Source organism: Gopherus evgoodei, chromosome 1, assembly GCF_007399415.2.
Source record: "Gopherus evgoodei ecotype Sinaloan lineage chromosome 1, rGopEvg1_v1.p, whole genome shotgun sequence".
Classification (NCBI taxonomy): Eukaryota; Metazoa; Chordata; order Testudines; family Testudinidae; genus Gopherus; species Gopherus evgoodei.
The window spans coordinates 77,659,553-77,682,374 of record NC_044322.1 but is presented as its reverse complement, the minus strand read 5'-3'; the positions used below and the strand labels follow the sequence as shown (position 1 = coordinate 77,682,374).

At 42.0% G+C, this 22,822-nt stretch overlaps 1 protein-coding gene across 2 annotated transcripts in view; it reads left to right on the top strand.

The window, feature by feature from the left end:
- Nucleotides 1-22,822, top strand: part of LOC115653343 (TBC1 domain family member 4-like) — a 79,776-nt gene that overhangs the window by 33,963 nt on the left and 22,991 nt on the right. The window contains exons 10-15 of one of the 2 annotated variants that reach the window (XM_030566515.1): nt 11,970-12,130; nt 13,057-13,266; nt 15,965-15,967; nt 18,794-18,952; nt 19,806-19,964; nt 21,303-21,547. In XM_030566515.1, coding sequence (XP_030422375.1) covers nt 11,970-12,130; nt 13,057-13,266; nt 15,965-15,967; nt 18,794-18,952; nt 19,806-19,964; nt 21,303-21,547 — 937 coding nt within the window. The remainder of the gene's footprint in view (nt 1-11,969; nt 12,131-13,056; nt 13,267-15,964; nt 15,968-18,793; nt 18,953-19,805; nt 19,965-21,302; nt 21,548-22,822) is intronic. The other variant, XM_030566506.1, reaches the window with a different exon arrangement.

Genomic DNA, 22,822 nt, shown 5'->3' with positions numbered 1-22,822 from the left:
AAACATTAATGTGTGCTTAGCACTTTGGGCCAGGTTTTAAAAGGTATTTAGGCACCTTATGAGAGTTGCAAAATCACCTTGGTACCTAACACTGCCCTAACACTTTTTTGGAAATTTCACTAGGCACCTGAATTCCTTTAAAAATCTGGCCCTTTTAGAATAAAATGCACTGTTATTGGAAGTACTATATTAAAATGCCATCATTAGAACAAATCCATTGGTCCTTATCCATGTCTTATTCCAGCATACTTCAAACTTGGTTTCATTAGAAGACTGAGTAAGGCTCTTCAGACTTTCCTCATTATTAACAGGGTTTGTCCATTAACAGTTGTCTTAGCTTTGTAGAGACAATTCCTAAGTCATAAAGAACACCCACAACTCTGCCTTATTCAATGGAAGTTGCTAGTGCTCGGAACCTCTCAGAATTCAATATGGAAAGATTTTTGCTTGCAGTGGTAAAGTGCTTTCTGCCCAAGTGCAAGTTTAGGGTAGAATTTGTACTCAGAGCTCTTTTTGTTTAAGACGATTTTTAGGTGTTAACAGTGTGGGGGTGGGGATGTTTTAACTGACTAACCCTTTTGAAGCTTGAAAGCAAAATCTGGTTTTTCGTTTGTCTTCTTTCCTTGATCTCAGGAATCTTTGGTTTGTTGTTGTAGGGTTGCTCCTGATGGCTAGACTATTGGTATGGATTCTTATTTTTTCTGTACCAGACATGAATAATTACGTGGACTTCGCAACAAGGAAAGAAGCTAGTTGCAGTTTAGAGCTCACCAGTTTAAATTGTGTCCCAGCAGCATGCTGTTTTACCTGTTGTGTGTTTTTACTGGCTACCATTGAGTTACCAGTGTTTAAATGCTAGTTAATATGATTTCCAATTCTTTTTGAAATATTTCATTGCTAACAATAAACTATTAGTGCTCTAGGAACTAAGAAAAGCAAAGGATTTAGGAGCAATCTCTGAACAAAATAGCAGAAAAATCATCTTTCAGAATAAAGATAACTAACAGCAAATATAACCAATAGAGAGAGAAAATGGTGGGTACCAACTTTTTTTGGTCCCCTGAGGGAGGAATACTTTATTTCTTAACCGTATGCTAGCCCAAGTCGCAAGAATTTAAATTCCAGTGATCATTTGTACTGGATTTGGGATTTTGTCCATTTAGTTTTCAAACGGCAAAGCGGGTTCTCTATTTGCCCAACTGCTGTTTAGTTAGTTGCATCAAAGAAAAGCAGAAGCTGAAGTGAAGTGAAAGCAAATTGAAGAAAATGCAAATCTTGACATGAACAGCAAGAGTAAAGAATCACTCCTGGGTCAGTCGTAATGAAGGGATTTAAGTACAAAAAAATTCAGGTAAGTATTGTAATTCAACATGATCTTATTTCTTGGGAGAGCAATCTTGGGAGGATACTTTACAGATTTATTTTGAAAGTAAGCTTTAGATAAGTGAAGAACAGTTTGTATTTGCAGTTAAATGAAAATAAGCAGTAAGTTACAAAGTGTATCATACATAACAGATACCTCAAGAAGCTGTCTAGTTTCAACATAACATGTACTGTCTAGCATGTAGTACCTAATAAAAAGAGGTAGCAGATATACTTGTGTGCTTTAATATAATATAGTTAGTTTGCCAAAATGAGAAAATGGGTTATTGATCCTTCAGACAGACACTTGAAATTTTGCTCATGTTTTAAAGCTCTGGTTAATATACAGTATTGTACCTTCTGTTTCTACAAGGCAGCTATCTTCACATTATGTTCTATCTGTTAAAGAGTTAAAGTACAAACTAATAATGTCTGAGGCATTTCATTGTATTTCTAATTTCATTTTTTGGGTTTATATATATGCAAAGGATTTCAGTATTGAGGATCAAAGAGTATATTTGTTCAGCAGTTTTACTGAGAATAATCATTTTTATTTAGAAGTGAGCTGTGAAGAGTGCCTGGTAGAAACAGAATGTAGAATACTGTACTGTATATTAACCAGAGCTTTAAGTCATGCTTTAGGGAAAATGTTTTAGCAGGCAATGACTAAACACATACAAACATGCTTCACCTTGCCAGAAGCCTTGTTTGTGCTTGCTAGACACAGAAAGGACCATTATAAGCAAAATCCAAAACACTTTTTCAGGGGGGCAGGAAGAGTCAACATATCAAATTTTTTTAAAAAAAAATTATTTTACTTTAGTCAGTTAAATTTTTAGGGATCTCTTTGCATTTGCATGACTTCCAAATTGAGATCTTTATGTATGGAACCTTTACTATGAGAATGCATGCTGAACATTTTTAATGAGAACTGTTCAGGTGCCACAGCAACATCATCCACATTTTTAGTTCAGCTGTTTGCAGTATTCTTCAACCCTTTCCTTTCTAGCGATTCTACTTTTTGGCTGTTTTTAACATTTTATACTGTCAGATATTACCTACTTATGTTTGAAAATGCAATGTATTTTAATTGCTTATACAAATCCCTGCATGCCTAAGTGTGGGTGGGCTATTAATATTGCATAGCATGCAGTTGTAGTTTTAGTTTTACTAGTGCACATGTTATGATACAATGAAAAGAACTGGGAGTAGAGGGAGGTTATTCCATAGCTTTTGAAGCAATTATAAAATACCCCTTCTTGAAGCAACTTGTTTTCGATTCACTTTGAAAAATGCAACAAATCTTTTTTTTTCCCTCCCTGTTTCCTATGAAAAGTTTCTTCCTAACAGATGTTTATTGACTAAGCATAATCTGAAATTGGAACTACAGTGATCACCCTTAGTGTTTTTACCAGGAGGGGTATTAGTAGAACCTGAATAAGCATTCCATCCTGTAGAAGTATTTGCCCTGTAAGGCCCAATGGTACCCTCCTGTGATTAAAGCCTTAGAAGACTCCCTTGAATGTTCCCCTCAGGTTGACATGCAGTTTGATGGATCACAGAGTTAAGGATAATGCTTCATAACCCCGGTAGCTGCAAAAACCTGCTGCTTCAGTTCTCCGTGCTGCTGGCTGGCCTGTTGTTATCCCCATGGCAGCAGTCTCTGGAGCCATACTGCCATCAGTAGGACCCTACCAAATTCATGGTCCGTTTTGGTCAATTTCATGGTCTTAGGATTTTTATAATTGTAAATTTCATGATTTCATAGACTCATAGAATTTCAGGGTTGGATTGGACCTCAGGAGGTCATCTAGTCCAACCCCCTGCTCAAAGCAGGACCAATCCCCAACTAAATCATCCCAGCCAGGGCTTTTTCAAGCTGGGCCTTAAAAACCTCTAAGGATGGAGATTCCACCACTTCCCTAGGGAACCCATTCCAGTGTTTCACCACCCTCCTAGTGAAATAATGTTTGCTAATATCCAACCTAGACCTCACGCACTGCAACTTGAGACCAATGCTCCTTGTTCTGTCATCTGCCACCACTGAGAATTCAGCTTCATCCTCTTTGGAACCCCCCTTCAGGTAGTTGAAGGCTGCTATCAAATCTCCCCTCACTCTTCTCTTCTGCAGACTAAACAAGCCCAGTTCCCTCAGCCTCACCTCAGAAGTCATGTGCCCCAGCCCCCTAATAATTTTTGTTGCCCTCCGCTGGACTCTCTCCAGTTTTTCCACCTCCCTTCTCTAGTGGGGAGACAAAAACTGGACACAATACTCCTAATGTGGCCTCACCAGTGCCGAATAGAGGGGGATAATCACTTCCCTCGATCTGCTGGCAATGCTCCTACTAATGCAGCCCAATGTGCTGTTAGCCTTCTTGGCACCAATGGCACACTGCTGACTCATATCCAGCTTCTTGTCCACTGTAACCCCCAGGTCCTTTTCTGGGGAATGGCTGCTTAGCCAATCTGTCCCCAGCCTGTAGCGGTGCCTGGGATTCGTCTGTCCTAAGTGCAGGACTCTGTAGTGTAGCCTGAGCCTCAGTGTTGATTAATTTAGTGGGCAGAGCGCAGGCGAGGCAGCCAAAGGCGCATGATAATTGCAGTCATTCCCAGAAATGTAACCCGCATAGATGTTGAAATCTGAAATTTTAGGGTGTGGTAACTGTGGGGGTCCTGACACCAAAGAAGGTGGTTTTGGGGGGGGAAGGGTGTTACAAGATTATTATGCGGGGTGGGGGTGGTATTGTCACTCTTACTTCTGCGCTGCTGCTGGTAGCGCTGCTGCTGGTAGTGGTGCTGCCTTCAGAGCTGGGCGGCTGGAGAACGGTGGCTGCTAGTTGGAAGTCCAGCTGTGATGGCAGTGCCACTGCCAGCAACAGTGCAGAGATAAGGATGGCATGGTATGGTATTGCTGCTCTTATTTCTGCACTACTGCCTTAGAGCTGGGCACCCATCCAACAGCCACCGCTCTCCAACCAGCTCTGAAGGGAGCAACACAGAAGTAAGGGTGGCAATACCGTGACCCCCCCACAATAACTTTGCAACCCCCCTATGACTCCCTTTTGGTCAGCATCCCCCAGCCTGAGAAATGCTGGTCTCCCCTGCGAAATCTGCATAGTATAGGGTAAAAGTACACAAAAGACACATTTCACAGAGAAGACCAGATTTCATGGTCCGTGACGCATTTTTCAGGGATGTGAATTTGGTAGGACCCTAGCCATTAGCATCTGTGTCCATGCCTGGACAACTTCTCCCTCTGAGGGAAGTTGGGAGTTAATGTTTGGCTGCCCACTGAGTTCAGAGTGCAGTGACTATAGTGGTGTTGATCCTTCTGACCTCCAGCATGCACCTGCCTAACCTAGGTACTAAAATGCTAGACTATAACACATCTGAAGTAACTCCTCTGAAGTTAGCTAATCTGGATTTTAGTGTAACTGAGAGCAGATTCCAGCCCAGTAGGCCTAGATACTGAGTTGAACGTTATTAGCAATACAGAAATCTTATCACCACATACTTGAAAGTTTGGGAACATATGGTAGAGCTGATTTGACCATTTCTGCACCCAGCTTGGCCAGCTTCTGGTTCCATCTGCTCATCTTACTGGTGGAGCTTATAAATAACATTTAATATTTATTTGAGGTATGGGTTACTTACTTTTCCTGTTACCCTATAATACATCCTTACATGCCTTTCAGATCAGTTTTTAAATTTAGGTCCTGTTAGCTCAGAGAGGCAAACCATCAAAGTAGAATTTAAGAAAGTCCAAGGCACTCTATTGTCTGTTTTGTTTTGTTTTGGTTTTGTTTTTGGTTTTGTTTTTGTTTTTGGTTTTGTTTTTGTTTTTGTTTTGTTTTTGTTTTGTTTTTGTTTTGTTTTTGTTTTTGTTTTGTTTTTGTTTTGTTTTTGTTTTGTTTTTGTTTTGTTTTTGTTTTGTTTTTTGTTTTATTTGAGGAATTATCAGAAAAAATACTCTACACTTTTTTTTTTAAATAGCAACTTGTATCCCATTGTATGCTTCAAGTTGTGTGCATAAGTCTGACACCAACTACCTCTACAATAGTCAATTGTTTTTGGAAAAGGAAATGAGAAACTAAAAGAGTCATTCAGAATTGCAGGGGAATTTTGGAAGATAATGCATAATTACCAACATTATCTTAAGTGTCTAAGGATGTGAGACTTATTGTGTGAAGTGCATAATGGTAGCCATGTTTGTCTACAGAGAAACAACCAGTGAAGCACAAGTAACTCATCACATTGTACATACTGAAGGTCAGAAAGGTGCGATATTAAACCATAGACTAAAATGTATGGTAGCTACCTCTCCACCTCTAATTTTTCTATGCATGTTAACTATTGTAAATTAAATACTTGTGATGTTTCACTTTTCTTCGCAGTCATTTGCCCCAGAATTGCATGTCCCCAACCTGCATCCCGCTTTTGAGTGCTTGCGCTAGACTATTGGTTTTGTTTTTATTATTTGTATAAAGAATGATAAACAGAAGGGGTTATGCTTCTCTTTTCTTGTTCTCAAGCTTACATTTTTTTAAGATCTGTAATGATTTAGCTTTGTTTTAATGCATGATGCAAACATTAAATGTAAATAGTGGTTGTGGTTTGCATCCTTAGTAATCCCTCTATAACAAATTAATAAATAGACCCGAATCCTATTGCTTTACCTGCATGACTTGTGTCTTTGATGCTCTCATAAAGTGAGCAGATTTTGGCCCAAAATGAATTGTATCTTCTGCAGTTGCATGTCATGATTTTCAGACTACTCTTTTCATCACCTCATTCAGATTAGTATTCACATAACATTCTCTGTAGTTGTATATAATAGAAATAGTATTCCTTCTTTTATTATCCACAGCAGATGTGTAAGGCAACTATTGGGCCACAGAATGAAAAATCCCAGTTTTTTTCTGTGTTTGTTTTGGTAGGATGTGACACTAGCCAAAATCCAATCCTAGCTTTTACAATGGATCATTGTTCAGTTTACAATATTTGATACAAGAGTTGCCCAACTGGTGATAAATCTCTGCTGAACCTGCAGTCCATGAATGGACAGATAAAACGAAAAACAGGATAGATTGGGTACATACAGACTTATTGTGGTCCTTTTGTTCAGATGATAAACTGCATAATCATTCTGTTTTAAAGTTCAGTAAACTGAAGTTTTCCAAACCAGAACCTTTGTTATGCCTAAAATCTTTGGAAACATATTTTTTAAATTGGTGAAATTTCATAAACATGTGTATTGTTGTGGAGATTACACACAGTAAATTAGTGTTCCCTTTTTCGAAAAGCAATGCACATTATTGTGAACACACTAAACCTCTGTGACTGATTAATTTAAAATAATGTCTGTTTCAATGAGTTAAATATGTTGTAATCTGGAATGATTACTTAATGAAGGCTTAAGAGTACATTTAAAATATAAAATCAGCTTAGAAATACTGATTAAGAAAATGTAAAACAGAGAAGAGCTGTATTATGTTTTCCATAATATTTAATGTTGTATTCAGCAAGACAGCTGACTCACCCTTACTAGAAAGTTTTTGCAAATAAATGTCTGACAAACTTCAGGGCATATCAAAAAACCTGTGACTGACATTTTTTATTCCCAAGTTTAGTGCTTTTAATTAGGTACCTTCTGCATGTCCATTATGCGTGACCGAGAGGGTACAGGGGTCTCTGCGGGGAACTGTGACTCTCCGCCACCGTGAGGCGGGCCGGGTGTCTTGTTATTCTTTCTGCCTTGTCCCTCCACCCCTGCCCCTGCCCCCGTTGGGCTGCAAGCTCAGGCTGCCATCAGGCATAGGGGCACCAGTTTAATAATACTGCATAGGGCCCCATAAATCCTAAGGATGGCCCCGGGGGTGCCAAAAAGCAGTGCCCTGCCTCAGAAGGGAGGAGCCGCCTTCCAGAGACACCAGTGAGCCAGGGTGTCGGCTTGTGGGGTGGCAAGCTGCAACTATGGAGGAGCCAGCGCGTTGCAAGGGGGCAGGAGCCCTGAAAAGGCAGCGGCGGCATTAGTGGGGAGCAGCCACGCCCCCCGCCCCTCCTGCCCAGGCTGTGGCCTTGCGCCCCCCGAGGGGGCTCATGCAGGCTGCAGCAGATGCATGCAGGCAGAGGTCCTCGTGCGCCCCCCAGCTCCCCCCCTCACCATGCTTGGGCATGTGAGCTGCTGCCAGGGGCAGGGCCCTGAGCCTGCCCTGGGAGGGGCAGTGGTGGCAGCGGCTCACACTCCTGGGAGCCGCAGAGCCCGAGCGCGGCGAAGGGGGAACTGGGGGGTGCACGGGGGCCTCTGCCCGCATGCATCTGCTGCAGGAGCCCCCATAAGGAAGCTCCTCCCCGCTGGCACAAGCCCGGCAAAGCCAGTGAGTGGACTTGGGATGGGGGCTGCCAGGGTGGGGTGCGGAGGGCTCACGGGGGGGGGTGCACCCTCCAGGGGAGTTCAAGAAGCAGGGGGGGGGAAATCTGGTCTGGGGAGCAGCCCCTGGGCAGGCTGGCCCCTGGGGTCTATAAAGGCTCGTTGGGCTTTGCCCCTCAATGAACCGATGTTATGGGGGGATGCAAGGTGGAAGTTTCACCTAGGGCGCAAAATAGCCTTGCACCAGCCCTGGGGAGAAAGGGGGGAAAGTGCCTGTTCTCTGGCTGTGGAAGGTCTGGGCCAGGCTGGGTCGAGTCCGGGGGCGGGGCGCCTGTCCCTTGGCCGCTGCAGGTCCAGGGCTGAGCTGGGTCGAGGTCAGGACCGGGGGGAGGGGCGCCGTGACAGATCCAGTCTTGGGGAGAGGCATCTCTCCCTGCCGCAGCCCTGAGCGCCTGTGTGGCACTTAATAGGCAGTTGTGCAGTTGCACAGATTAGAGGGAGCTTAGGTGAGGTAGTTATGTTATAATTGTCCACTATGGTGCTTAAACACCTCTCTCTAAAGCATCTGGCACTGGCCACTGCTGGAGACAAGGGGTAAAATTTTCAGAAGCACTTAAGTCAGATAGGAACCCAAGTCCTGTGGAGTTTCATGATTTGAAAATTTTCCCAGGACACTGAACCAAACAAATCATTGGTTGAATCCATGAGGGTATTGAATATATCCAGTGTTCCTATGTTCCCAAAAAATCTTGGCTGACTCTGTTGCAACTGATCCTTCCCTGCACTCCTTCCATGGCTCAGCACATGGCAGTTACACTGGCCTGCAGACACCTACTGCTTCATTTGCCAAAGGCAAATGTACAAGTCAAACAAATCTTTACCAATCTTAAGTATTTACGCAGAACACTGCTTGGACAAATCACTTGCAATAGCAGCTGATAAGAACAAATAGCACCAGCCATCCTCAAATGGACTAAAGACAACCCTTGACTACAGAGATGTGACTACACTCCTGGATCAGTCTGCTGGAACACACTCAGCAGAGGGTGAAGAAGGGGTAGAGTGGACCATTCATCTCAAAGAAGCGATGGGGTTTCTGTACAATATGGAAGTCCTCTAAAAAGGGGGATGCCAGAGATTTGCCTGTGCTTGTCACAGGATTACCATGCATTCCATCAGGGTTCTGTTGCAGCACCTCAGAATAATCTGAGATATTCTTCCCTAAAGAAGCTGGGTGGAGTTTCTCAAAGAACACCTGCATAGGACTCTGGGTTACAGAAAGTCTGCAGTCCTTTTCCAGTGCTTTACCCCACACTGCCATCTGGGAAAAGAAGAAGACAACCAAAGCCTCAATATCAAGATAAAATTAAAGGGTTGTATTTTAGAGGTTTACAAAGCTAGCAGGGCAATATCACAGGTAACTATCACTGTGCACTCAACCAGTGGGGTGACAATGCATCAGGAAGACAGGTTGAAAGTGTCAAATGAGGAATACTGCAAGGCTGCAACTTTTATCATGATGGGTTGTCAGGGCACTACAGAACACTGCATCTACAGATGCAGCCTTTAGCAGGAAAGTTCTAAAAGAACCAGATCTACAGCAGGGCGGATTGACCTGAGAATGCTGTTTAGTTTTACTGGGATTGTCTGCATGGGGGATGGGAGAGCAGGGGATGGCTTTAGGTGTGGGAGGGTACATGAGCCTGTAACCTGAGCCTGGAAGAGGGGTGGGGTGAGTCGACACCTTTGCCAGGGAAGCTGGACAAAGGGAGAGGAAGAGGGGAAGAGAGTCTGCTGGAGGGGTTTTTGGATTCAGTTTTGGGCTTGCTGGGAAGAGGCAGAGAACTCCAAGTCTGGGGTCCAAGATCCTTGCCCCCCCGAGAGGGACCTGTCTGAGGGGTGCTTGTTGTACCTACAGGCCCTGCTTGGGACTGTGTTCCTGTCATCTAATAAACCTTTTGTTTTACTGGCTGGCTGAGAGTCACGGTGAATCACAGGAAGTGGGGGCCATGACTCCCCCACACTCCATGACACTTATATAATTTTGTTAATCCTCCATGGATACTGCTGCTACAGACTCCTGGATCTATAGAAAAGGGAGGGCTGACAGGTCAACAAGTGCTCACTGTAATACTTAGGAAGTAAGTCTGTAATGGAATGTTACAACAATTTGCCATTTGTAATCAGCATCTCTGACCTCTCAACTGGTAAAAAAGAGAAAGCATGCAAGTGAGCTAGACCATGTCATATTAAAAGCTACAGTTATGTTAGCTATGTTGCCCTAAGCAACATGCTGAACCAAGGTCACAAATATGTACCTTCATCAGAGCCAGTTTTATATCTTACTAAGGTACTGATTTTGCTTAAAACTAGTTCATCAGATAGTCAGAATTAAAGACAGGGAAAATTTGTCCGGCTACCTGGAAGCAAAGGGCTGTTGCTTCCTTCAATTGGTTGGGTGGGGGTGGTGGTGAAGGGAGAAATGGATGGACAGAAAGGACAGGAAGACTTTGGAAGTAAGTTTTTTTTACTATAGTAATTAAAATGTGTATTTTAGATAAGGATGGTCTTTTGAAGAATTTATTTAAAAACCATATGTCTGAAGATCCAAGCATTTAAGGCTAAAGATGATTGTGCATCTAAAAATCTATGCAAGGATTTTTTAGAGATGTGATTTTACAATCTTCACCAACTCACTAATGAAATATTTTTAAAGCAAATTTTAAACTAAGGTCCTGTAGACTGACATGTTCTGAGTAAATATTAGTCATGCACAACTGTTTTTGTCAGTACATTCAGAAACTGACAGTAGATACCTGGGGGTTGGCAAATGCCTGTTAAATGTCTTAATTACCCCTTGAATGCCTCTTTAACAGTTTCAATGTTGTGCTAATAGGTCTGGTAGGCTGGAGATTTTTTCTCTTTTAACTATTAGATCCCCTTCCCAGGAAGACTTGCCTGCAGGAAGGGTCAGAACAGGGATAGGAAAACCAGGAGGGTGGACACTAAGACCCAGTGGTGCCCCAAATTTTCAGGTGCCCTACCCAGCTGTCTATGCCTGAGGACTGCCCTGGGTGCCCCGAACCACTTGCCGTCCTAGGCCACTGCCTAGTTCACCCAGTGGTTGCACCTGCCCTGTCTCTCCCCACTGTAGACCCAGGGAGCCCCATTGCATCCCAAGCCCTTCATCCTCGGCCCCACCCCAGAGCCCGCTGTCCCAGCTGGAGCCCTCACCTCCCTGCAGCCCTCTGCCCTAGCCCTAAGCCCCTCCCACACCCCGACTCCCTCAGCCCGACCCCACCACATGAATTTTATTATGTGCACCAGTATGGAGGTGATGTCACACAGCATGTACATATTGGAGCACATAACAAAACTTGTTCTGCGCATGGGTAGGGAAAAATTAGAGGGAACACTGTACCTCACAGGGGAAAGTTTCCTTCTAATCTCCTGCTCCTCCTTGCTCTCTGCTGCCTCTTCCTCCATCAGTATTATCTGCTCAACTAGCTTCCTGTGTCCCATTTCTATGTGCCAGTTGAGGGTGAGATGGATCAATCTCCTTCGGAGCACTGCAACAGGATCTGTCTCTCCCCTGCTTTCCTGGCCTCTGCTCCTTCTGCTGGGAATGATGGTAGAGAATGCAGACTCCCCTTTAGTGGCAGCAGAGGGGGAGCACTCTCTAGTCATCACCTTGTTCCCTGTCACTGCCAGCCATCTCCCTTATGAGTGAGAAGAGGGAATGATGCATGAGGGGGGTTGCCTGAAGCTATAAGCCCTTCCACCTTTGGCCTCATGAGCCTGCTTACTTTTAGTCTGTCCTGCCAATTAAATGAGTTGTTGGGTTTTGTGCTCAAGCGATGTCCTCACTTTGATGTTTTGCATCAGATCCTCTTTAGGCTGAAAGGAAAACAAATTGCAGCCATTTCAAGGCTGAATATTAGTTTATTTTCCTGCACTTGAATGTCTCTTAGTTTTTCAAATGGAATTTTGAAAAATGATAAGGTTTAATTCTGAACATTAGACTAAGCACTGTCTCTCTGTACTAATGCTCCTTCTCCCTGCTGTCTGGAGTGAATTTTGCAGCATCATTTGGCAGTTGTGTTCAGGTTGTAGTCTGTGATCTTGATCTGCCTAACACTGACTCAGCATATGCATGTGTGTGTTTTTGTGCTGTACCTTTATCAACTTTGCTTTTAAGCTGATGGTTTGGTTGTGCTCTTTGCTTGTTTTCCTCCAGTGATGGGGAGGGAAGGAAAAGAACCTCGTCTGTCTGCAGCAACGAGTCTCTGAATGCCAGTGGGGTCACTCTTACCCCCCGCCGCATCTCCTGGCGGCAGCGAATCTTCCTGCGGGTTGCTTCACCCATGAATAAATCTCCCTCAACAATGCAGCATCAAGGTCTGTGGGCCTTCAAAGAGGGCAAACTGCGCACATGCTATTGCTTATTACTCCTGGAAAGAAAAGTAGATGTTTAACAAAAAGCAACATTGTAATGTACTTCATGAACCAGATTTGGGAAATATCTCATTGGGGTGGCTTTGCGTCTTTGTTTCGAACTGGTGTTTCTATCAGTAGACGCAAACTAATTGCATTCTGCTATAGTTGCCAGCAAGGGCAGAGAAACTGCAAGAACTTCCTTTAAGTAATCAAAATATCTCAGTAAATATTGCCATACCCTGCTTATATAAGAGACAAGGATATTTATTTTTAAGAAGAGAGCATTTTGACAGTGTGCTGTCCCAAATAGAACACAGTGTGGATGTTAAGCACCCTTCCCTATTTCCTTTCTTTTTCAGTTCTAGATGTTAATCTACTGGTCTCTTTCATGCATTAGTGCATTTAGTTTCTTCTAAAAAATGAAAATTCTGGCTAGTTAATATGGCTCCGATATCATTCTTCACAGCTGTGGATCCACTACAGAAATTCTCTAGATTCAGCAATTGTAGATGAACTGATAGATTTATTGCACGAGTACCATGTGATAGCAGAGAGAAAAACATGACATCTCTGCTAGGTGGAACATATAGCAAACTATGGCAGTTAACAAGCTTAACTGTAGAAAGAGGTAATAAGGACGCAGTGGGAGTGGTCAGCCATTAAGCTGCCCTTTGTAACTTGAAGGGAATTTTGTGGAAGGGTGCTCAACATAGCTGTTGACCTTAAAGCTTCATTTAAAATGTTGCCTCTACTGTTAGAAAAGTGTGGTTTTAGCTTATAATCAGTGTATTGTTGCTGAATATGATAGTAGAAATTGCTGTCTTCACTGTGGTATTTATAGCCAATGTAATTTGGATTTCCAGTGATAGTTATGTGATTCTTTACAGATGGGCTTGAGGGGAATGAATTGTTGCCACTGTCCCCTCTTGCTCCAGCCTTGGAGGAGGACCCTCTTTCTCTGATATTGCAAAATGAGGATGCCCCAGATAAGGCTGGTGGGAGAAAAAAATCGGAAGAGTTGCAGAGTCTGTGGAGAAAAGCTATCCATCAACAAATCCTACTGCTTCGAATGGAAAAAGAAAACCAGAAACTGGAAGGTTAGCCACTCAGAGAAACAACTGGGCCTGGTTTTCAGAGGCCCAGACCACAAGCAGCTCCCATTGACTTCAACTAAAAATCAGGGCCAGTGCTATTATAAGTTATGCAGTAGTTTCAGAAATAGAATTGGTGCAAGACTGAGGTTTACAGTCTTAGAAGTGCTGCTGTTCCATGCAAAACTTGCAGTTTTTCCTTGATTTAGTGATTAAAGTACCTGAAAAGTTAGGGCATATTAAAAGATGATACAGCTGGCATATGAATTACTGTTCTGGTCGTTTAAAAAAAGGCATAGAGGCAAAATCTTCCGTGATTTAAACAGACTCTTTTTTTCATGAGATGGAGCAAAGATATAGCATACTGCAGTACATTCTCCATCAAGTTCCCCTTCTTTGTAAAAGTACATGCTTATCTGTCATTTTTGCAATTTAAAAACATGCTTTCTGTCAGAGTAAGATTCAGCATACTTGTGTGTATATATTTAATATAAACCATTGCTATACATATCCTGGGCAACCAGATTCTGGAATACCAGACCACCGTACAGGATTAATTCCTCTTTCATCTTATAGCAAGTTGGCATGAATACTTAAAACATCAGTAAACTGCTCCCTTCATTTCAACAAGGTAGCAAATGATTTCCTATTGCACTGTCCAGATAGGTGTTATACATCATAAAAACATATATGATGTTCCAGCAGAATGTTTCTTGTATATTTTCCAGTCTTCCCTACTCTATCAGAGAAGTAATTAAGGGCCTAAATTTTCAAAAGCAATTAGTATTTTGGTGCTTCCATTTTTTGAGTGCCCAACTTAAGATGCCCTAAAGGTGCTTCATTTTTCAGAAGACGAGTGCTTAGCACTTCATGAAAATCAGGTCCGGATAAGAGTCTGAAGTTGGACGCACACTCTATTCATTTTTCAATATTTTGGCCAAGATTCTTACTGCTGTTATTCAGGATTCCTTCTACAAAAGGTAGTAGTCAACATCCTGGTCTAATTGTAAAACTTGTAGAAATCAAAAAAGATTTAATTTTACACTTAGTGCCTTTACCCTAAAGCAGAGGTTGGCAACCTTTCAGAAGTGGTGTGCCAAGTCTTCACTTATTCACTCTGATTTACGGTTTCGTGTGCCAGATCTCTTTTCATAAGTCTATTATATATAACTAAACTATTGTTGTATATAAAGTAAATAAGGTTTTTAAAATGTTTAAAAAGCTTCATTTAAAATTAAATTTAAAATGCAGAGCCCCCCCAGACCGGTGGCCAGTATCCGGGCAGTGTGAGTGCCACTGAAAATCAGCTTGTGTGTTGCCTTTGGCCTGCGTGCCATAGGTTGCCTACCCCTGCCCTAAAGAAACTGCAAATGGTAATTTGCATATATTGTCCTGTGCAGTCTTTTAAGTTTCCAGAGGCTGGCATTATGCTGCAGTTTCATTCTTTCAGCATAGATATCCTTACCATCCTCGTTTGTGAAAGTCTCATGCCCACCTCCCATTTCTCCTTTTCTTTAGTGCGCCATATAGGCACCAGTCCATGCTAAGGATACTGGGGGAGAGGAAGGAAAAAAATATCAGGAGCCTTTCCATGTGACTGCAAACTCATACCCTTGAATACACTGCTTTGGCGCATAGTGTGTTACCCTCCCTGTTTGAACTACATCGGGTTTGTAGGGAACATCTACTGATTATTTAGTCATTGAAGAATGGCCAGTCCAACCAAATCCTTTATTCTTGGCTATTGTTTTAGCAACCTGCTAGTCTGTGTTTGGGAAGAGAAGAGGCCACAATGAATAAGCACTGGTTATTCCTTTAGATTCTTTGTATTGCAGCAAGGGCTGTTTGTATCTTGAAATCTCAAACCTTGCAGGTATCACAAACACTTAAAACTAATCTGACCTCTGCAAGAACAAATGATAAAACAGCTAAAGAAATAAGTGGTTTATAGAGTAAAGAACATAAAGCTAATGCCTCTTTCTTAGTTAATGATTAATACTAAATGTGCATGTCTGGTCTCCCTGGTGAAAACTAGAAAATAACAGTGTAGTGATGGTGCTTGAGTAACTGCATTCCAGTTTTTAACCCAAAAGGTTCTCCGACTTGTGGAGTTTTGTCAGCTGAAAATGCATTGCTGCCAATACATCAGACTTAATCTCACCAAGTAAACGTAGAAGACTTTGCTTAAGGAACGTAAGCACTGGTTTTCTAGTGTTAGAGGAGACAGGATGACTTGAGACAAGGTATAGGTTGTTCTGGAAATTTTCCCAGTCTCCATGTTAATTTTGCATTTGTTTGGTTGGCATATTATTGTCCAAGCACATGTGGCATTGTGTGGAAAGCACCTATTGAAAGCTGATGCACATTGAAGTGAGCAGGGTATTTCATTATTATACCTTGATTCAAGTGGTGGTTGGTCTCCCAACACTACAACCCATTACAGACTTCAGAAAATATAGACATAAACCCAGAATGGGCTGAAACATCTAGTGGCAGCCTGATTCTTAGTTGTACATTCATCACGCTGATGATTATTGCTTTGTTTTTTATGTGCAATTTCCACCCCTTTATGAAATAGCTCTCAGCGGGTCTTGTCTGCTAATGTGTTGTATTAAATGTACTGATTAAAATATTAACAGAATCTCTCCCACTGTTCTTTGTGCCTTCGAGGAGATTTGAATACTAATAGCTGTTTGTTCTGCAGAAGGTAAGATTTGTGAAGCAAATACCCATTGTTTTAATTTTGATAGTGTCTAAGGCAGTGTTTCTCAAACTGAGGTCACTGCTTGTGTAGGGAAAGCCCTTGGCAGGCCGGGCCAGTTTGTTTACTGGTTCGCTGCTCTAGACCAATGGGAGCTGCTGGAAGCGGTGCAGGCCAAGGGACTTACTGGTCGCCACTTCCAGCAGCCCCCATTGGCCTGCTGCAGCAAACTGCAGCCAGTGGGAGCCCGCGATTGGCCGGACCTGCAGACACAGCAGGTAAACAAACTGGCCCAGCCTGCCAGGGGCTTTCCCTACACAAGTGTCACCCCAGTTTGAGAAACACTGGGCTAAAGGCTACTTTTTTAAACACAATATTTCTAGGTGATTTCACAGCAGGAAAATTTTGAGGAGGATGTTAGTGAGCCATTAAATCTATAAGAAGTCTAATTTTGCTGCCCGATTCTCACTGAGCAGTGCCTTACTCCACATGCAGTCCCAATGATTTCAGTGGGGCTAGTTTTACATTGAGTGGTACTCTGCTCCAAATAAGGGTGCCAGAACTGAATGCCTTTTTGGCAGCACAGGAATTTTACATTCTTATGGTCTTGCATTTATGCAACAGTTTGCATGAAAACAGTGTTTGTTGTTTTGCCTTTGAAGAACAACCGTTGTTGCCTAAAGATAACTTTTTTAAAAAATCCAGGGACAATATCCAAGTTTAGATTGAAGCTTGTTGAAGTAGGAGCTCTCCTAAATGCTTTGTGCCTAGCACAAAGTGACTGAGTGCCTTCGACACTACCACAATACAGATAGTTACAAGAATTGTTTATAGGGCCGTCGTCAGTCAGATAAAAATGATAAATTATAAAGCACTTGGGGATACTCGGCAACTAGACTTGTGGAATGGCCTAGACATTAATTTCTAATCCTGCATGCACTTGTGTGTGTCCCAATTAACTGAGGCTTGTCATGGGTTTCTTCCACATTTTGCTGAAGCATCGGGTATTGGCCATTTCTGGAAATAGAGTAGCTAGTTTGAGGGACAGATCTGGCTCTGCAAGTCCTATGTTCCCATAGAATCCCCAGTGTTGGTTTGTATCATTCTGATCTGAGTCAAAAACAGTTAAAGAATCATGATTCCTCAGTGAACCATGTAAACTTCCTTCCAACAGTGAGCATGGTAAATGTGTAAGACTTAGAGTTATTGGAATCCATGAGGGATCATATTGTGCAATAATGTAGTATGTAACCTGCTCACATGATTACCAAAGACTCTATTTGCAACAATTGGACTCTGGAACTGCATGCAGGTTAAATCTCAATATCCGTAGCACGGTGTGCGCATTAAACCCTCCACTTGCTAACAAATGTGCAGTAAAAGGGCTACTGTGACATTCCCAGGTAGAAATCGAAATTAGGCCTCCCTGAAAATCCAGAATTACCTGACAGTTGTTTTAGAAAAGTGAGTCTCCAGGAGTTGCTAGAAGAAATGACCATAAGGCAGGACCTAATGAGAAGAGTAGGTGGTAGAGCATCAGACTGGATTTAGCAAATGATGCACCTTAGTCAGGGAGATTAAAAACTCTTACCACTTTCTGCTATCCTGCATTGTGACTCTGAGCGATGGTGTTAAGGGAAAAAGATGCCAAAATAAAAACCTCATTGCAGTGAGAAGCATCTGTTTTGAAACTGTCATGATCTATTACAGATGTGGCCAACCTGAGCCTGAGAAGGAGCCAGAATTTACCAGTGTACATTGCCAAAGAGCCACAGGAATATGTCAGCAGCCGCCATCAGCTCTCCCACCCTGCTCCCAGCACCTCCCACCCACTGGCAGCCCCGCTGATCAGCACCTCCCGCTCCTTCACCACACCTCCTGATCAGCTGTTTCATGGCATGCAGGAGGCTCTGGGGTGGGAAGGAGCAAGGGCACAGAAGGCTCAGGGAAGGGCGGAGGGAAGGGGTGGAGTGGGGGCAGGGCCTGTGGCACAACCAGGCATTAAGCAGTGAGCACCCCCTGGCACATTGGAAAGTTTGTGCCTGTAGCTCCAGCCCCAGAGTCAGTGTCTATACAAGGAGCTTCATATTAACTTCTGAAGAGCCACATGTGGCTCCGGAGCCACAGGTTGGCCACCCCTGATCAATTAGGACCACTATGAACAGTGTAGCTGGTGGGACCATATAATGATGGTGATCTCGACTTTGTCATTTAAAAGAGAAGTTCCTAAAAAGACTTTACCAAAGCTCTTATAGTTCCAGAAGGAGCATTCAGAGTCAGAGATTTCTCACAGTGAAGCTATTTTAATGTGCAATACACAAAGTAAAAACTATCTGATAAATTGCTTTGCACAGTTTTGTTGCTGAGATGTCAACATTTAGCCACAGAAAGACAACTGATAAATACCTCTCCATCATCAGCAGAATTCAGGATCACGTCTTTTGAAATATGGAAAGACGATCCCTTGTTCATTCCATCAACATTGGTTTAAGTATTATGAGGATTCTGTTGCAGAATATTAATTTCACTCAGCAAAGCTTTGCTAAAGTTAAGAGAAGGCACAGTTGTGGGAATGGGAGGAAACATCTTTTTTATTTTCTTTTATGTTGTTTCTTGTATGTTGGTTTGTGAGTTTATCATGTTCTTTATTCAGCAATATGAGTCATATGTGTCAGCAGTTCATTTAAAGTCAGTCTCCTATCATTCATCCATTGATTCAAAGTGTCTTATGCAGTAACAGAAGAGAGATTCTGGATATTACCTTAGCTGTATTGAGATATTTGATTTCTGATATGATCTCTCATATACTCTCCCTCATGTTCAATATTCCAGCAAGTAGAGATGAACTCCAATCAAGAAAAGCTAAATTGGACTACCTTGAAGTTGGTACATGTCAGAAAGATGTCATAAATATCTGGGATAAGAAGTTATTAAACTGCAGAGCCAAAATCAGATGTGACATGGAGGATATTCATACCACTCTGAAAGAAGGTATTTATTATGTAGGATGTATTTTGGCTGGGACATTTGGGAGACTTTTTTTATTCAGTCTTTAAGGTTATTTAAACCAAATCTACCTTCAGTAAGCTTGTTCCAATAGCACCAAATCAGTAAAAATTGCCTGTTGCCTTTTTTTCCAAACTCCAGCTAACTATTTTGCAATGAGAACATATACTGATTCTGTTGTGCCTACAATATATTGAGACAGTGTTGCAGAAAGATCAAGTGAATGATTACATAGTTGTACTACTGTATGTAAGGTGATGTCCCCAGATAGGTTAACATTGGTGGGGATTTCTCCCAGGGCCTTTGGATTTAAAAGCATGAACCTCTACTCTCTGAGATGAAGAACCCAGTTCCTTAGCTCAAGGCTGTAGCAGACTCATAAACCTGTGTACATTGACTAGACAGGGGACAGGGGGCCACAGTGCCTCAGTGTGGGTTATACATTTGTCTGAGGATACTCACCCTGACAATTCGCATATGGGTTACCCCTTGTAATACAATGCCCCAGTTGGGATTTGAATCTGAGATATCTGGACCTAAAATCATGAGCCTTTGTTGTTTAAGCACAAAGGCTAAGTCCATCAGCTTGAAGTCAGTAATAGACTCATAAACCTCTGTGGGAACTAGCCATTACGTGGTGACAAAACGACTACACTCTTAGTGTGAATTACAGGTAGATTAAGTCTTTATCATGGTTCTCAGCCGTCGGGTTAGGAACCTTAGCTATAATGCATTGTATGACGTTATCTAGAATAGTGACTTCTGTTTTATCTAGATAAAAAGCCTTCAGAATATTCAGCTGCTCAGGGCATTTGTTTTCTCTCCCCTCTGATTTTAGGTGTACCAAAAAACCGTCGGGGAGAAATTTGGCAATTTCTAGCTGTACAACATCGCGTAAGACATAGACTGCCAAGCAAACAACAACCTCCTGACATCTCCTACAAAGAACTCTTGAAGCAGCTGACAGCTCAGCAACATGCTATCCTTGTAGATCTAGGTACTTTTATAGTGGCTGATAGATACTCTAATGTGTACTTTGTGTCCTATTGCTGAGGTGACTGGAAAATGTTGTTTTTAGTTTTAAGTTTTGGGTTGAGTTTCATGTTGGTACAGAAAGAAAGATGCTACTGTACATGAACATACGTTCTGCCTAGGCTGCCTGCAGTGTTGTTTTTGCTGAACACTCCTGCTCCTTTTGTTCGTGCTGTATGCACACTATGTCTGCAATGAGAGACACTTACCCATGGATTTTGGTGAGTGCATTTTGCAGGCTAACTGCAGAGTGGGAAGAAAATGGACTGGAGTGGAGCAGGAACGAACTATGAACTTGAAGGATGACATTCTGGCACTGTTGAAGTCAGTGGTAAAATTCACTGAGACTTCAGTTGTGGGCAGGATTTCACCTGAAAGATGAAAAGAAAAACAGGGCTGTGGGAAGAGAGGACAGGGCTTTGTAGGCTTGTGAGAAAGCAATGGAACAGTCTGTAATGGTTGGAGGGAGATGACAGAAAAGCAAATAAAAATGAAGGGGGAAAGGAAGAGAGGAGATCAGGGTAACCTTAAGAATAATTTATTCTTGGAGAACATGAATTCAACTGTTTTGTGTTTTTGTTTTTGTTTTTTTTTTAATTACAAATGCATGTAACTGATCTTCTCTTTTCTTCCCCACTCTCTCGTATGTTACTTGTCTCAGATTGTAAGGGACTATCTTTCTGTGTGTTTGTATAGCATCTAGCGTAATGGGATCTGATTGGAAACATGGTGTTATTGAACTAGAAATATTAAATTCATGTGTGAGTCAGTGTGATGGCCTTCATCTAGGCTGACTTCAGGGACTGGACTGGAAATGTCCAGAATGAAATTATGAGTGTCTACATTTGAGCTAAAGAGTCAGACTTTGTCACTGTAACACAGGTTTACAGAACTGGATCCTGCAGCTTGAACCTAGCCCTAACCTGAAGTATCTATAGTACAACTTTGGGGGAAAAAACAATAGGTTCCAGAACCTCTCTTGATTTTTTTTTTCTGTTTAAAAAAAAAAAAAAGTGTATAACAAATAATTATCCAGTGCTTAGGTACAACAGCAATGGGTGCCCTAGAACTACCCAAGATATGGTTTTATTCAGTACAACTTTGACATTGCCCTAGTCAGAAAGTATGACCAATTATCCAAATTTTGTTTAATAATTTAAATCTAATTCTAAGGATATGTCCTGGGAAGGCTTGATAAGAGAAACTTCTGCAAATACAGAGGAGAGGAGTTTTATGGATTTCTGTCTCTCTAGCAAAGAGAACTGAAAATTAAATACCTCTCTCTTTTTTATTTTTATGCCAGGCAGGACATTCCCTACACACCCTTACTTCTCTACCCAACTGGGAGCAGGGCAGCTGTCACTCTTTAATCTCCTGAAAGCTTATTCTTTGCTGGACAAGGAAGTGGGTTATTGCCAAGGTATCAGCTTTGTGGCTGGAGTACTGCTTCTACACATGAGTGAGGAGCAAGCCTTTGAAATGCTGAAATTCCTCATGTATGATCTTGGCTTCCGTAAACAGTACAGGCCAGACATGCTGTCACTACAGGTAAGTTGGTCCTTTCTCCTAAAACAAACTAAACTTGAATCTGCTGTAGGATTTCCGAGAGGTTGTGCCTGTTCTGATACTTGGAAAGTTGCAGTTTGTTGGGATAAGTGCTAGAGGTGAGTAAAATGCATATAGTTATCCTTGCCAAACCTCTCATTTTCTCATTTAGAAGTTGATATAGAAGCTTCAGAGTTGTCAACTTCTTCCCATCACAAACCCTAATACTCTTCCATTTGGAAACTTTTCTTTTCATCCCTTCCTTTCCTGCTCATTTTTCTGCCCTCTCCTCAAAAAAACAAAACAAAAGAAAGCAAAAACAACCACTCCCCAAACCCCATATAAACCATGATCGTTTTTATCTGTCTGCTTGCCCCTGCATTCATGCAGTGAATAAGTAAAAACAAGGACACCCCCAACTAAAAGGTGAAGATTAAATGCCTCTGTTTTGTTACATCATTTGTTAACTCTATCCAGCAGAATTTAGAATTTAAAAAAAAAGTGCTCCAACTGCTACTTCACTTTGGGAAGCCTTCCTCAGAGGCTGTATCATCTCTTATGCCACCTTTCAAAAGAAATGGAGAGAACATACACTTGATACCCTTGTGAAGGAAATTAAGGTGTTGGATGTAAAACTATCCTTGTGCAGCCTCCCCAGAGAAGCTCCAGATCTCTCATCAATCTGAGATATGAAATCAACAAACTTCTGTCCCAAAAGGTTACATTTTGTTTTATTTTGTTTGAAGCAAAACTACTGGGAATCTGGTGAGAAAGCTTGGAAGCTGTTGGCATATAGATTTAAGCAAAAGGCTTACAGAAATAAGATTGCTAATCACAGTAGTAGCAGTAAATTATATACAAGGCAGACATTAATAAACAATTTCAAAAGTTTTTTATTCAAAACTATATTTACCTGGAGGGAATCCGTAAAGATGCCCTAGACAAGCTTTTTAGTGGATTGTCTCTGCCACAGACCTGGCTGTTAGAAGGAACTCTTAGATGCTCCTCTAGAAATCGCAGAACTAACTCTGGCTATCAAAGAAATGAAGGTTGGAAAGACTCCTGGCACAGATGGGTTCCCAATTGAATTAAACACCTAGATTATTGAATATTCAATGAGGCCAAGAATGAGCAAACTCTCCTGTCTGCTCTAAGAGAAGCTGTAATTTCAGTTATTCCTCAATCTGGGAAAGATGTTGGACTATGTAGTAATTACAGGCCTATTTCTTTAATCAATTGTGATGCTAAGATTTTAGCTAAAGCTCTTGCTATGTGACG